Source organism: Callorhinus ursinus, unplaced genomic scaffold (assembly GCF_003265705.2).
Source record: "Callorhinus ursinus isolate GAN/ISIS: 27379988/994484 unplaced genomic scaffold, GSC_fseal_2.0 scaffold10, whole genome shotgun sequence".
NCBI classification, from domain to species: domain Eukaryota; kingdom Metazoa; phylum Chordata; class Mammalia; order Carnivora; family Otariidae; genus Callorhinus; species Callorhinus ursinus.
The window spans coordinates 12,078,898-12,095,890 of NW_027397072.1; the positions used below are offsets into that span (position 1 = coordinate 12,078,898).

The following is a 16,993-nucleotide window of genomic DNA, read 5'->3' on the forward strand; positions in this document are numbered from 1 at the left end:
TCTAAAGGGCAGGAATTTCCAGATTGGAACAGGCTATCCAAATGAATAACACAACAAATTTAATGTCATAATAAAACACGTCCTTATGATATTTCAGAACATTAGAGATAAAGAGAAGGTACTGCAATATCCAAAAAGGAAGGAAAGCCAGCTATAAAGTAGTGATTTACAATGGTATAGGACTACTCGATAAACGTAGGAGGAGAGGACAAGGCTAATGCCTTCAAAACTCACGAGGAAAAAAATGAATACAAACCTAGAACTGCATACATAGCCAAGGTTTCTATCAAGTTCAAGGGGGGCAATTCTGGTATCTTTCTGACATGAGACAGTCTTAAAATAAAAATGCCTCCATGTAATCTTTGACATGAAGCTATTAAGATTGTGTTCCAACAAAATTAGAGAACTAAGTGAACAAAGGAGAAAAGAAATTCCAGAAATGCAGTATGTAACACAAGAAACAGGCAAATCCAAGTCTCAGGATAGCAGTTGTGCAGAATATGGGACAATTCAAAGCAAGAGAAAAGACAATTCCAAGAAGGATGTTCCAAAAGGTAGAGAGGGAGAGAATATGGGGGGAAAAGGGAAGGAACTGAGATATGTCTGACCACAAAAAAGTTTTCTATTACCGTCAGAAGAGAGAAGGGGATAAATGGAAACAAATAAAACAACAAAACAGGAAAAGGAAATTTCCAAAAAAGGAAAAAAAAAACCTGGGAAAAACAAAAAATTGCATAAAAAAGAAAGATAATCATACCCAGCTCTGCAGAAACAATAATTACATAACATAATGATGAAAATGATGAAAATTACCTTAACTACACTGAAAAAATGGTAGAAGTAGGTACGGGGGATGGTAGACTTCATCATAGACTTCAAAAGGAAGTCAATAATCATGTAAAACTGCAGTCACAACATGAGCTGAAGAAAAACATGCTCTATGCAAGTTTTTTCTGTGAGGATACAGGTATTCAAGAACAGGGAACGTGGGGCAGCAAACAGCTGTTTATCAATTACAAGGTTTTCAATTCCCTCACTTTCATTATGTGCATACGTCACTTTATATAGTTAAAAATTAGGAGAAAATTATGTTTCTTTGGACTCCTTCATTTTATTCTTTTTAATGTTTTTTTATAATTTAAGTAATCTCTACACCCAACGAGGGGCTCAAACTAACAACCCTGAGATCAAGAGTCGCATGTTCTCCTGACTGAGCCAACCAGACTCCTTGATTTTAGATCAGCACCTCCATGACACAGACTTTTCCAAGTGAAAAGACCAGCTGACTTGTAGAGTGTCTCACACTTTGCATTTATTTGACTGTTTCCTTCAGGGTGCTATTTAACTTGTTCTCCTGTTCTCTGCATTCCCTGTAAACCTGAAGTTTGGCCCAAAGGACTGATTAGATTAACAATGAACAACTTGGTGCGCCTGGGTGGCTTAGTCTTTAAGCATCTGCCTTCGGCTCTGGTTATGATCCCAGGGTCCTGACACTGAGCCCCGCATCGGGCTCCCTGCTCCATGGGAAGCCTGCTTCCCCCGCTCCCACTCCCCCTGCTTGAGTTTCCTCTCTCGCTGTGTCTCTCTGTGTCAAATAAATAAACAAAATCTTAAAAAACAAAAAAAAACCCAGAACAACTTTACTTCATATTGGCATCTCAGCAGGAGGCATGTAACATGATGCTGATTGTGCTAGCCCATTTGGCAGCTTGATAAAATGTGATGGCAGTCAGACTTCTATTTTATAAAGCTAAATTTCCCCTTTGAAATGACAAAAAAATAAATGAAGTCGCTGAGGTAATACTTTGGTACCATGCAAATATCCTTTACACAACAATCTTTCACCTGATTGCAGTACCATTAGTGACTGTATGAAACAATTATTTCACAATGCAGTACAAAATTGGTGATGTCTATCATTCATTTCACAAAAAAATAAAAATTTCCTCAGGAGGAAAAGAGAGAGGGGGCAGCATTAGTCACAGTAGCCAAGACGACTAGAAACAACCTAAGTGACCATCAAATGTATGAATCACAAAAATGTGCTATTTACATACACACAATGGAATAGGATTCAGCCATAAAAAAAAAGAAGGAAATCCTGCCATTTATGACAACATGGACAGACTTCGAGGGCATTATACTAAGTGAAATAAGTCAGACAAAAAAAGACAAATACTGTATGATGAAATGAGGATCTCACTTTTATGTGGAATCCTAAAAAACCCCAAAACAGTAACAAAAGTAAACTCATAGAAAAAGATCGGATTTGTGGTTACCAGAAGTGGGAGTGGGAGGTGTGGGAACTAGATAAAGGTGGTTGAAAGGGGTAAACTTCCAAGTCTAAGATAAGTAAGTACAGGGGACCTGATGCACTGTGATGACTTATAACGCACAACATGTTCAGTCAAGGAACAATTTGGGAAACCAACTGAAAACAACCAAAACACTGCTATATGTTACATTTGAAAGTTGTTATGAAAGTAAAAGATCTCATCATGCTGATGGATGTTAACTAAACTGTGGACGTTTCATGATATATTTATGCGTATGTATGTCATTATGCCAAACACCTCAAACTTATACAGTACTGTGTGTTAATTATATCTCAATAAAACTGTAAAAAAATGAAGTAAAATAAAATTATGCATATGCATACATTACTACTTAAACACAATTATTATTCTGTGTTTGGCAAGGGCCAAGAACAAATAATTCACAGAATCCCACGAGCTCATAAATATTAAAAACAATTAGAAACACAACTTAAAGGGCAGAGAAACAAGGCGGAGGGAGTAGGAGACCTGGATTTCGTCTGGTCTCAGGAATTCAGCTGGATAGGGATCAAACCATTCTGAACACCTACGAACTCAACAGGAGATCGAAGAAAAGAACAAAAACAACTCTCTGAACAGAAAAGCAACCACTTTCTGGAAGGTAGGACGTGCTGAGAAGTGAATCCGAGGCGATATTTGGGAGGATAGACGGCGGGGGAGGGGGCCTCCGTCGGCCGCTTCTGGCAAGTGATAGAGCCGCGGAGCACAAAATTGGAACTTTTAGAAGTCGGCTCTGCTGAGGGACGTCGCTGCAGGGGCTAAGCGGGGGGAGGAACCCTCATGGGACAGTGTGGTCTCAGGACCCTCAGGGTCACAGAAAGACCGGGGGTGCCTGAGTGCGGCAGAGCTCCCAGGTATCAGAGTGGGGAAGCCGGCTGCAGAGACAGAGCCGAGTCGTGGGCTCTCAGCTCGGGGTTGCCATAAACTGTGATCCAGGGCACAGTCGGGCCACTGCTCTTCCAACGGGGACCCAACGTGCGGCAGATCTGGGGAGACTCCCTTTCCTCCCCTGGGAGGAGCGGCGCGGGAGGGCACTGCAGGGATCTGCTAGGTTTGGAGACTCTACACCGAGTCCGGTGCCAGAGATAGAAACGCTCGATCACAGGCCGGGTGAGCGTGGAGTGCGGCCGGAGACCGGGGAGTCGGGAGTGACTGACTGCTTTTCTCTGGGAGCGCACTGAGGAGTGCTGCCCTGAATTCTTGGCTCCTCCGGGGCAGAGATTGGAAGGGCTCTATTTTCACTCTTCATCCTCCAAAGCTGTAAGGAAAGCTTGCAGGGAACAAAAGCTCCCGAGAGCAAACCCGAGCAGATTACTTGGCCGGGACCAGGCAAGGGTGGAGCAGTTCCGCCTCCAGCAAAGACATTTGGGAACCACAACAACGGGCCCCTCCCCAAGATGATCAGCAAGAACAGCCCGCCAAGACCAAGTATACCGATCAATGAGAACGGCAGAACTCCAGAGCTAGGGAAATACTGCACACAGAATTCATGACTTTTTTCCCATGATTCTTCAGTCTTTCAAAGTTAATTTTTTTAACCTTTTTTTTTAATTTTTCTTTTTCCCTTTTTCAACCAACATCTTATCAATCCCTTTTTTAAAAAAACATTTTCATTTTTCATTTTTAGAGTCATATTCTATCCCTTCAAAGTAGTTACCGTTATTTTTGGCATATATAAATCAGTTGTTCTCTCTTTAAAATTTTGAGATATAGTTTCTTCTAACAGATCAAAATATACCCTAAATCTCTAGTATATGGCTTTGTTCTAGTCTCCTGCCTGATCACATTCTCTGCCCTTTTTTCTTTTTTTCTTTTTTAAATCCTCTTCTTTCTTTTCTCAAACAAATTCTTACCATATCAATTCCTTTTATAGAATTTTTTATAATTTTCATCTTTACAGTCATAGTCCATCCCTTCATCGTATCAGCCCTTATTTTTACTTATATAAGTTTTCCTTTCTTTAAAATTTTGGGAGGCACTTTCTTCTTACAGACCATAATACACCCAAAATCTAGTGTGTGGCACTGATCTATGCACAAGCCTGATCATATTTGATCATATTCTGTTTTCTTGTTTTGTTCTGTTTTTGTTTGTTTTTATCTTTTATTTTTTTCTTTCTGTTTTTTCTTTGTTTCCCTTTCTTTTTCCCTGGTTTCAGGTCTTTTCTGATTTGTTTAGAGTATATCTCCTAGGGACGTGGTTACCCTGTTACCACTTTGTTCTCTCATTCATCTGTTCTCCTCTGGATAAAATGACAAGATGGAAAAAATCACCTAAACAAAAAGAACAAGAGTTAGTACGGTCGGCCAGGGAACTACTCAATACAGACATTAGTACGATGGCGGACCTAGAGTTCAGAATCACAATTTTAAAGATACTAGCTGGGCTTGAAAAAAGCATGGAAGTTATTAGAGACACCCTTTCTGGAGAAATAAAAGAACTAAAATCAAATCAACTCAAAATCAAAAAGGCTATTAATGAGCTGCAAACAAAAATGGAGGCACTAACTCCTAGGATAAAGGAGGCAGAAGAGAGAATCAGTGATATAGAAGACCAAATGATGGAAAATAAAGAAGCTGAGAAAAAGAGAGATAAACAACTACTGGATCATGTGGGCAGAATTCAAGAGATAAGTGATACCGTAAGACGAAACATTAGAATACCTGGGAGACCAGAAGAAGAAGAAAGAGAGAGAGGGGCAGAAGGTATACTGGAGCAAATTATAACAGAGAACTTCCCTAATGTGGGGAAGGAAACAAGCATCAAAATCCAGGAAGCACAGAGAACCCCTCTCAAAATCAATAAAAATAGGTCAACACCCCAACATCTAAGAGTAAAACTTACAAGTCTCAGAGACAAAGAGAATATCCTGAAAGCAGCTCAGGACAAGAGATCTGTAACCTACACTGGTAGTAAATTCAATTGGCAACAGACCTATCCGCAGAGACCTGGCAGGCCAGAAAGGACTGGTATGATATATTCAGAGCATTAAAAGAGAAAAATAGGCAGCCAAGAATACTATATCCAGCTAGGCTGTCAGTGAAAATAGAAGTAGAGATAAAAAGCTTCCAGAACAAACAAAAACTAAAGGAATTTGCAAACACGAAACCAGCCCTACAAGAAATATTGAAAGGGGTCCTCTAAGCAAAGAGAGAGCCTAAAAGCAGCATAGACCAGAAAGGAACATAGACAATATACAGTAACAATCACGTTACAGGCAATACAATGGCACTAAATGCATATCATTCAATAGTTACCCGAATGTAAATGGGCTAAACGTCCCAATCAAAAGACACAGGCTATCAGATTGGATTCAAAAACAAGACCCATCAATATGCTGTCTGCAAGAGACTCATTTTAGACCCAAAGACACCCCCAGATTGAAAGTGAGGGGATGGAAAACCATTTACCATGCTAATGGACACCAAAAGAAAGCTGGGGTGCCAATCCTTATATCAGACAAATTAGATTTTAAAACAAAGACTGTAATGGGAGATGAAAAAGGACACTATATCCTACTTAAAGGGTCTATCCAACAAGAAGATCTAAGAATTGTAAATATCTATGCCCCTAAAATGGGAACAGCCAATTATATAAGGCAATTAATAACAAAAGTAAAGAAACACACTGACAACAATACAGTAATAGTGGGGGACTTTAACACCCCCCCTCACTGAAATGGACAGATCATCTAAGCAAAAGATCAACAAGGAAATAAAGACTTTAAATGACACACTGGACCAAATGGACTTCACAGACATAATTCAGAACATTCCATCCCAAAGCAACGGAATACACATTCTTCTCTAGTGCCCATGGAACATTCTCGAGAACTGATCACACCCTAGGTCACAAATCAGGTCTCAACCGGTACCAAAAGACTGGGATCATTCCCTGCATATTTTCAGACCACAATGCTTTGAAACTAGAACTCAATCACAAGAGGAAAGTTGGAAAGAACTCAAATACAATGAGGCTAAAGAGCATTCCACCAAAGAATGAATGGGTCAACCAGGAAATTAAAGAATTAAAAAAATTCATGGAAACCAATGAAAATGAAAACACAATGGTTCAAAATCTTTGGGATGTAGCAAAGGCAGTCCTAAGAGGAAAGTATAGAGCAATACAAGCCTTTCTCAAGAAACAAGAAAGGTCTCAAATCCACAACCTAACTCTACACCTAAAGGACCTGGAGAAAAACCAGCAAGTAAAGCCTAAACCCAGCAGGAGAAGAGAAATAATAAAGATCAGAGCGGAAATCAATGAAATAGAAACCAAAAGCACAGGAGAACAGATCAACGAAACTAAGAGCGGGTTTTTTGAAAGAATTAACAAGATGGACAAACCCCTGGCCAGACTGATCAAAAAGAAAAGAGCAATGACCCAAATCAACAAAATCATGAATGAAAGAGGAGAGATCACAACCAACACCAAAGAAATACAAACAATTATAAGAACATATTATGAGCAACTCTATGCCAGCAAATTAGATGACCTGGAAGAAATGGATGCTTTCCTAGAGATGTATCAACTACCAAAATTGAACCACAGAGAAACAGAAAACCTGAGCAGACCTATAACCACTATGGAAATGGAAGCAGTCATCAAAAATCCCCCAAAAGACAAAAGCCCAGGGCCAGATGGCTTCCCAGGGAAATTCTACCAAACATTTAAAGAATTAATACCTATTCTCCTGAAATTGTTCTAAAAAACAGAAATGGAAGGAAAACTTCCAAACTCGTTTTATGAGGCCACCATTACCTTGATCCCAAAACCAGACAAAGACCCCATCCAAAAGGAGAACTACAGACCAAAATCCTTGATGAACACGGATGCAAAAATTCTCTCCAAAATACTAGCCAACAGGATCCAACAGTACATTAAAAGGATTATTCACCATGACCAAGTGGGATTTATCCCCAGGCTGCAAGGTTGGTTCAACATCTGCAAATCAATCAACGTGATACAATACATTAACAAAAGAAAGAACAAGAATCATAGGATCCTCTCATTAGATGCAGAAAAAGCATTTGACAAAGTACAGCATCCTTTCTTGATCAAAACTCTTCAGAGTATAGGGATAGAGGGTACATACCTCAGTATCATAAAAGCCACCTATGAAAAACCTACAGCGAATATCATTCTCAATGCGGAAAAGCTGAGAGCTTTCCCCCTAAGGTCAGGAACGCGGCAGGGATGTCCACTATCACCACTGCTATTCAACATAGTATTAGAAGTCCTAGCCACAGCAATCAGACAACAAAAAGAAATCAAAGGCATCCAAATCGGCAAAGAGGAAGTCAAACTCTCACTCTTTGCAGATGAGATGATACTTTATGTGGAAAACCCAAAAGACTCCACCCCAAAACTGCTAGAACTCATACAGGAATTCAGTCAAGTGGCAGGATATAAAATCAATGCACAGAAATCAGTGGCATTCCTATACACCAACAACAAGACAGAAGAGAGACAAATCAAGGAGTCGATCCCATTTATACTCGCACACAAAACCATAAGATACCTAGGAATAAATCTAACCAAAGAGGCAAAGGATCTGTACTCAGAAAACTATAAAATACTCATGAAAGAAATTGAGGAAGACACAAAGAAATGGAAAAACGTTCCATGCTCATGGATTGGAAGAACAAACATTGTGAAGATGTCAATGCTACCTAGAGCAATCTACACATTCAATGCAATCCCCGTCAAAATACCATCCACTTTTCTCAAAGAAATGGAACAAATCATCCTAAAATTTGTATGGAACCAGAAGAAACCCCGAATAGCCAGAGGAATATTGAAAAAGAAAAGCAAAGCTGGCGCCATCACAATTCCGGACTTCCAGCTCTATTACAAAGCTGTCGTCATCAAGACAGTATGGTACTGGCACAAAAACAGACACATAGATCAATGGAACAGAATCGAGAGCCCAGAAATGGACCCTCAACTCTATGGTCAACTCATCTTTGACAAAGCAGGAAAGAATGTCCAATGGAATAAAGACAGTCTCTTCCACAAATGCTATTGGGAAAATTGGACAGCCACATGCAGAAGAATGAAACTGGACCATTTCCTTACACCACACACAAAAATAGACTCCAAATGGTTGAAAGACCTAAACGTGAGACAGGAGTCCATCAACATCCTAAAGGAGAACACAGGTAGCAACCTCTTCGACCTCAGCCACAGCAACTTCTTCCTAGAAACATCGCCAAAGGCAAGGGAAGCAAGGGCAAAAATGAACTATTGGGATTTCATCAAGATAAAAAGCTTTAGCACAGCAAAAGAAACAGTCTACAAAACCAGAAGACAACTGACAGAATGGGAGAAAATATTTGCAAATGACGTATCAGATAAAGGGCTAGTATCCAAAATCTATAAAGAACTTATCAAACTCAACACCCAAAGAACAAATCATCCAATCAAGAAATGGACAGAAGACATTAACATTTTTCCAAAGACGACATCCAAATGGCCAACAGGCACATGAAAAAGTGCTCAACATCGCTCGGCATCAGGGAAATCCAAATCAAAACCTCAATGAGATACCACCTCACACCAGTCAGAATGGCTAAAATGAACAAGTCAGGAAACGACAGATGTTGGCAGGGATGCGGAGAAAGGGGAACCCTCCTACACTGTTGGTGGGAATGGAAGCTGGTGCAGCCACTCTGGAAAACAGTATGGAGGTTCCTCAAACAGTTGAAAATAGAGTTACGATACGATCCAGCAATTGCACTACTGGGTATTTAACACAAAGATACAAATGTAGGGATCCGAAGGGGTACATGCACCCCGATGTTTATAGCAGCAATGTCCACAATAGCCAAACTGTGGAAAGAGCCAAGATGTCCATCGACAGATGAATGGATAAAGAAGATGTGGTGTATATATACAATGGAATATTATGCAGCCATCAAAGGGAATAAGATCTTGCCATTTGCAACGACGTGGATGGAACTGGAGGGTGTTATGCTGAGTGAAATAAGTCAATCAGAGAAAGACAGGTATCATATGACCTCACTGATATGAGGAATTCTTAATCTCAGGAAACAAACTAAGGGTTGCTGGACTGGTGGGGGGTGGGAGGGATGGGGTGGCTGGGTGATAGACATTGGGGCGGGTATGTGCTATGGTGAGCGCTGTGAGTTGTACAAGACTGTTGAATCACAGATCTGTACCTCTGAAACAAATAATGTAATATATGTTAAGAAAAAAAAAAGAAGATAGCAGGAGGGGAAGTATGAAGGGGGCGGAAATCGGAGGGGGAGATGAACCATGACAGATGATGGACTTTGAAAAACAAACTGAAGGTTCTAGAGCGGAGGGGGTGGGGGGATGCGTTAGCCTGGTGATGGGTATTAAAGAGGGCACGTTCTGCGTGGAGCACTGGGTGTTATACGCAAACAATGAATCATGGAACACTACATCAAAAACTAATGATATAATGTATGGTGATTAACATAACAATAAAAAAATTTAACTAAAAGAAAAGAAACACAACTTAAAACAGAGACATCACTGTCTATCCACTAAAAACAAAGTATATTTTGTTGTGGTGGTGGTGATATTTTTGTTTTTTAATGGGTTATTTACCAAGGTTGACAAAATTATAGTCACTGCTCATATACTGCTGGAAAAACAAACGTTCATCTCTAGGCAACAGGTTTGCAGATGGTTCCATTTTCTTCTCTGTATATTTTTTATATTCCCAAATTCTGTCTAATGAACACTCTGGGAAGCAACATTTTTGTTTTAGCTGTTAGGATGAAAAGACAACAATAGGATTGGCATGCTGTGGATTCTTACCCATATCCTCTTTGTGGAAGACATTCTAAAATGTCATAGCAAAGAGACAGCTGGTCATTTCGTTCACAGTTGTAGATGCAGCCCAGAGCTACTGCCATCAGGTGGTCCTGATCAGGAATAATTTTTTGCTGCAGCTAGAGAAAATAAAGCATGCTGTACTAAATGTCAGTAGATTTACATTCAGGTTTTCCATAGCCCAGTGCAACTGTCAATAGAATATTAAGTAGTGCAATTAATCAGCTGCAAAAACAAATCTTGATTTTTCTTTAGCTTACAGACTTTTGGGGTCTTTAATAATTCTAAATGAAATCACATTTTAATTACAGAATCAGCTAGAAAAGATAATTTGTACCCATAAGCTTTGCATCTGCTAAAAACAGATTCTTCAATTTATGACCCATTCAGGATAAAGTAGATAGAAGAAACACAGTGAATTAAAAAGGCAATTCATTAAAAACATTTCTAACCCCAAAGCCAAATTTTATGTGTTTCAATTACAAAAATATATAAAATTCCTTAACTAATATTCAGAGATGTTTGAACCTACTATTTTTCAGTATGCATTTTATATTAGTCATGTAACTAAACAGTATTGACATTCTATTCGAAAGAAATCACATGGCTATTCAGTAATATTCAAATCACAGAACACACTCCAATGCAGAAAGCCGACTACTATGGGTCACTGTCTCTACAGGATACATACTTCCCATCACAAACCAGACTCTCTTTCTTATTTTCTGGGATATAAAAATACTGTATTTGTGTTTTGTTTTTCTCATCTCTCCTTCTCATCTTACTGGATATTAACATCTTCCTAATATCACTGTTGTGAGGATTAAATTAATACATGAAGAATGCTTCCATTATTGCCAAAGACACCAAAATGTAAAGTCAAAACTATATTCTTAGAGCCCTATTCAATGACAAAATAAGTTTAAAGTAATTTCCATAATAAAGATCTACTGGTTTTCAACATTTTAGTAGAAACTCACAAAACAGATAAGAAGCTTCTCTTTAAAAAAAAAAAAAAAAAATCACACCAATGGATGGAAAGAAGAAACATTCAAGTTACAGGGAAGTGAAGTCTTCTGAAGTACTAGGGTTAAAGAAGTTATACACCTTTCTTCAAGGTGTTAAGAAAAAAGTATATTGTTAATTTGCCATTGACATCTGACAGAGTTATCCAAGGTTGCAAAGTGACAGACTGGTGAAACAGAGACAAACAGAGCACAGTAAAATAATTATTATTAAAAATTAATTAAAATCGCTAACTCTTCCTGATTTCTTATTGTGTGCCAGGTACTATTTCTATGTGCTTCACATGCATTCATTCTTAATTCCTCAAACCATCCGGTAAGGTTAATGCTAGCTCTATCTCAGTTTTCCATAAGGGGGCACTGGGGCACTGACAGGACACATCACTTGCCCTGTGGAGGCTAACGCAGGCAGCCGGCTCCAGAGCCCACACTAAGACTCTCACAGTCCTGCAGGAAAACTTGACATGCAGGAAGAATGGGAGAGATGGAGGAAAACTATAGTCATCAACAGCTCATATAGGAAAAGTAAAAAAACTGAAACCAGTTTCAGTAAAAAGGAATAAACTGGAAAACCAAATGAAACAGAAGCCAACTCTGTGATGGTTTCCTTGATTTCCCTGCTTCCTGTCTTTCCCTCCCAGCAACATTCAAGTATCACTTGGAAGTGAACTGTTCTAGAATCCACAACTGATCACGTATGTTCAAAATCTTCTGTTAAAAACCCTTAGTAGCCCTACAATGTGAAAGGTAAAGAATAAGTTTTTTGCCTTCTACTCAAGTTCCTTCATGGCCTGGTGCCAACTCACCCTTCCTGTCCTCTGAACCACTATGCAAATTTTAGTTCACACAAATTAAATCACTTGCCTTTATGTAAACATGTTACTGGTCCTTTGTCTCCTCATCTTATTCTACTCCTACATGGACCTTCTTCTCAAAAACTCAGTCTTGCCCTATCTAAATCGTCCCTGATAATCCTGCTTGACTCTGACTTCAGTTGGGCTTTCCCAGATTTCTAGTCTCTTCCAAAAGCTCCATAAATGCTGGTCCAATGAACACATCCTCATACAACTCTCAAACATAAATCCTTTTTCCTCTCTGTATTCCTATGGCTTCTTTTTGTTCTCTTCCTGTGCCATTTAGCATACCTTTCTTAATGCAATCTATCACGCACATGAATCGTAACGCTTAAATTTTTAAGACACATTCTATTCTTGTTCGGTTCAACTCCCTACAAGATGCCTAACTTCAGAAAGTGTTAAGACACACGTCCTCTCTTATTTCTATCATTCCTGTCCTAATATCTCAGTGGTAACTATTAAACCATCATTTGCCCCACCTCAAGCTGATAGAAGAGGGCCCCTCTAAAACTTTCTAGGAAGTCAGTAAGTCTTCCCCACCATGGGCAGCTGATTATTTTCCCTACTGCATCACAAGGTAAGATATAAGAAAGTTTTAATTTGGTTCTTAAAAATGGTCTTAAAATTATGCACTACAGATAAGTAGATAAAGAACAGATGATAAGATATGATACCTGGAAAACCCCGGAGAATGAAGCAATACAAAAAACTAGTGAAGTGGCAGAATGCAAAAATAACATACAAAATGAACAGCTTTCATATACAGAAACAACAAACAGAGGGGTGAAAGTAGGGAAAACTCGATTTAAAATAGAAACATAAAATTAAATGCTTAGGAATAAATTTAACAAGAAATGTGCATGACCTACAGGAGGAACACTTTCAAACACTCCTGAAAGCCAGTAAAAAAGGACATGAACAAACACAATGATACATGCTTTTCTTGAATAGGATGACTGAACATTATAAAGATACTGGTCTCACCAATTTATAAATTTAATATAGTAACAGTAAATACACCAACAAGTTATTTTATGGAATCAGCCAAGTTGTTACGAAAGTTCAGATGGAGAAAGAAACATATAAGAACATCTTTTAAAAAACAAAAACAAAAAAAACCTAGGGAAAAAAACTACAGAGGAATACTACCCTTACCAGACTTTAAAAACCCGTTATAAAATCTCTATAATTAAAACAGTGTGCTCCTAGGGGCACCTGGGCAGCTCAGTCGGTTAAGCATCCAACTCTTGATTTCAGCTCAGGCCATGATTTCAGGGTCCTGAGATCAAGCCCCACATGGGGCTCGGCACTCAGCACAGAGTCTGCTTGTCCCTCTCCCTCCCCCTCCAACTCTCCCCCTGCTTCCTTGCTTTCTCTCTCTAATAAATAAATAAATAAAATCTAAAAAGTAAAATAAAATAGTGTGCTCCTAGTGTATGAAAAAACCAGTAACAATATAAAAACTCTAGAATTAGACTAACCAACAAATGGAAACTTGGTAGATGACAAAGGTGGCATCTCAAATCACTCAAGAAAAGACAAAATTTTTAATATAGCCATCTGGCATCTCACCATACAAAAGAATGAGGTCCAAGTAGATTACTGATCTAAACATAAAAATAAAACCATACAAGTACTGAAAGAAAATGAGTGAATTCTTCTTTAACCTTGGAGTAGGAAAGGGCTTTCTCACCATGACTCTAAATACAGAGGCAATAAAAGGTTGCTCAATTTGACTATACATAAAAAGATAAAAATTTTGCCTGACACAAATCACCATAAACAAAGTCAAAAGACAGCCTACCAACTGGGAGAAATATACACAATACATACCACACACAAAAAAGGCTAATTACACCAATATATCTGAATTTCTACAAAAGTAAATCACAAAGGAACAAAAGTCCAAGTGAAAAATGGGGATCTAGAGGGGAGGGGTGTGGGGGGACGGGTTAGCCTGGTGATGGGTATTGAGGAGGGCACGTTCTGCGTGGAGCACTGGGTGTTATACGCAGACAATGAATCATGGAACACTACATCAAAAGCTAATGATGTGATGTATGGTGATTAACATAATAAAATTTTTTAAAAAATGGGGAAAAGACATGATGGACAATTCACCAAAAAAGAGAGAACCCCCTCAAATATATGAGGAAATGTGCTAATTCACTCATAATTAAAGGAATGCAAATTAAAACAACATTGAAATACCGCTTTTCACCTACCACACTGGCAAAAATTTTAAGATATGGCAACAGATTCTGTCCACAACGTTTTGGAGAAATAGGCATGCTCCTAAACTCCCGATGGGAATGTCAAGTGGACCATGCCCTCTGGAGAGAAATTTGGCAACAGCAACCCATCCCTTGCCTTTAGGCTCAGGAAGCCCCTTCAAGGAATACACCTTGAAAGTATACCAAAGACACAAAAACACATATGAACAAGGTTATTCGTTGTAGCATTGTTTGTAATTACAAAATACTAGAAATAACAGAAAACCAGTGAAACTGAAGAAATGAATTTTTAATTTTATTATTTTAATTTATATAGCCACCCATGGCTAGAGGCTATCATACTGAACAGCACAGTTCTAGAGGCACCTTTCAATTCCCTAAGGACTGTGGGCCCAAAGTAGACAAGCAGGAAACTGCAGGGAAGAGCTTAAACTGTTAAGTAGACTTTCCCGTCTATGCCATTGCTGGCATATGGCATATAGGTCAGCACCGAAAGCTTCCAAACTCAGAGCCCTGGAGTGCTGTACTAAAGGAACATGGGAGAACTTGACAGGGTTCCATTCCTGATCAGATGATCAGATGAAAGTGACCGTTTCACCACTACTAGAACTGGAGAAACAGCAAAGCAACAGTGGGAATTATTTATAACACAGATCAAAAGGCTTTCTATCAGAATCACTGGATAAATTGTCAAATGCATATTCCAGGTCCATATCCCCCAAATTCTAATCCATTGTATCTGAGGTGAGCCGAGAAAACTGTATTTTTTTTTAAAGTCCATAGTTCCCATACACAATGCATCCAAAAAAAAAAAAAAAAAATGCTAGTACAGAAGACTGAGAACAATATGAGAAGGCAGAATATGTTATTCCCAAATCACCTCCATCCAGACTTGTCCAAGTTCCTTCAGAAGTTCCACTTTTCAAAGGGCCATGCAAATAAAGAGCAACAGCTTAAAATCACAGATGAGTGCTTAAAATCAGGATGTCGTAAAGGAGAGGAAGAGTTTGAAGCATATGCTACAGTTAAAAAGGACAAATATGTATTTGTATTATTGTTTCCAAGTATTCACTGCCTTCTTCCCAAGACAGGACTATGCTTCCCTGCCTCATTAACAACAGGCGGGGCTAGACTTCCTCTGGCCTGTGAAATGTGAGAGGATGTAACTTGAGGCATTTTGAGGTAAGCTTGAAGAGCCACTGTGGTTCTACTTTACTCTTTCTCCTGTGCCATAGCTTAGAAAAGGGGCCTTTTAGCCAAGCCCTGGAATGAACAAGACACGGAACACAGCAGAAGCCCGACTATGGCCTATATGATGTTTGTGGGAAATGAATGTATGCTGTTCTCAAGTACTGCGATTTAGTGATCACTTGTTAATGCAGCATAATTTAGCCTAAGCTGTCTGACATGGAAATCATTGCTCCTGTTATATTACTATAAACACTCTGTGCATGACTCATGGCAGATCCAAGGTACATTCTTTTTGCAAAGAGTAAAAAGTACAATAAAATAAAAACAGTGCTCCAAGCATAATCCTAATAAAGCAAACAAATGTAATCAAGTGGTCTACAGCATCATAATGAAACCCAGTTTTAATCATTCACCCGTCATTTGCCCTGACTAAATTTACTGAGCACCTGCTCTCTGCAAGGCACTGACTCCCAGGTAATACACAGATGCATGAGACACAGAGAACATACATAGGAAACAAAGGGAGGGAAAGGGAAACCCATGAACATTAATTATGACACAGTGTGACATGGGTTACTACAGAGGCAATGACAAGACCTGTCACAGCACAGATGGGTCACAGGTCTCCTAGCAGAGGGAATCTAACACAGCAGGATCTTGAAGGACAGGCAGGTGTCTGTAAAGGGAAGGAAAGGGAAGCTGACCATCCCAAACAAAGGAAATAGTCTACAAAAGCATAAAGAGGCATAAAAGGCTGGACAACATGGGGAGGGGGTGGGGGGAGGGGTCAGCCTGGTGATGGGTATTAAAGAGGGCACGTTCTGCGTGGAGCACTGGGTGTTATGCACAAACAATGAATCATGGAACACTACATCAAAAACTAATGATGTAATGTATGGTGATTAACATAACAATAAAAAAATTTAAAGAAAAAAAAAGGCTGGACAACATGAAGACAGGAGGCAAAGTTCAGTGTGAGTGGACTAGCACATTCACTCAGAGGGAAAAGAGGCTAAAGAGACAGATTGGGAACAGACCACAAAGAACCTTCTAAGCCACTCTAGAGAGCCCAACGTTTACCTTGTAGACGCTGGTTTCCCATAGATCATGACATGATCAAATTTCCGTTGGGGAAAGATAATATTGATAGAGATAAAGAGGATAGATTGGAAAGGAAGAGCCCAGCAACACCATTGTTTTCTGCTTTGATGTTTACATATTTCAACAAAAGCAAATGGCAGTATGTTTTATTCAAAAGGCACATGCTAAATTGCCAAGTAAAAACAACAAAAAGCTGACGGCATACAAAGGATTTACAAGACTGTAAGAAAGAGAAGTATCACAAACAAGATTACTGGAAGGAATTTAAAGTCGTTTCTTTCTTCCTCATAAAACATTCATATTCAATCCATCCTGCTGCTCACATAGTATTCTGCTGTCATAAGCAACCCACCCTCGGCTCACAGCAAACCATCCCAAAATCAAAATCGGAATGCTAAGTGGGAACGGCCTATGACAAGATGGAA

General features: G+C 39.2%; 1 protein-coding gene across 3 annotated transcripts in view; it reads right to left on the reverse strand.

Annotated features, from left to right (window-relative positions):
* The window catches only part of NBAS (NBAS subunit of NRZ tethering complex), a 358,882-nt gene that overhangs the window by 206,774 nt on the left and 135,115 nt on the right, over positions 1-16,993 (reverse strand). For all 3 annotated transcript variants that reach the window (XM_073897011.1, XM_025867764.2, XM_073897012.1), the window contains one exon: positions 10,146-10,279. In XM_073897011.1, coding sequence (XP_073753112.1) covers positions 10,146-10,279 — 134 coding nt within the window. The remainder of the gene's footprint in view (positions 1-10,145; positions 10,280-16,993) is intronic.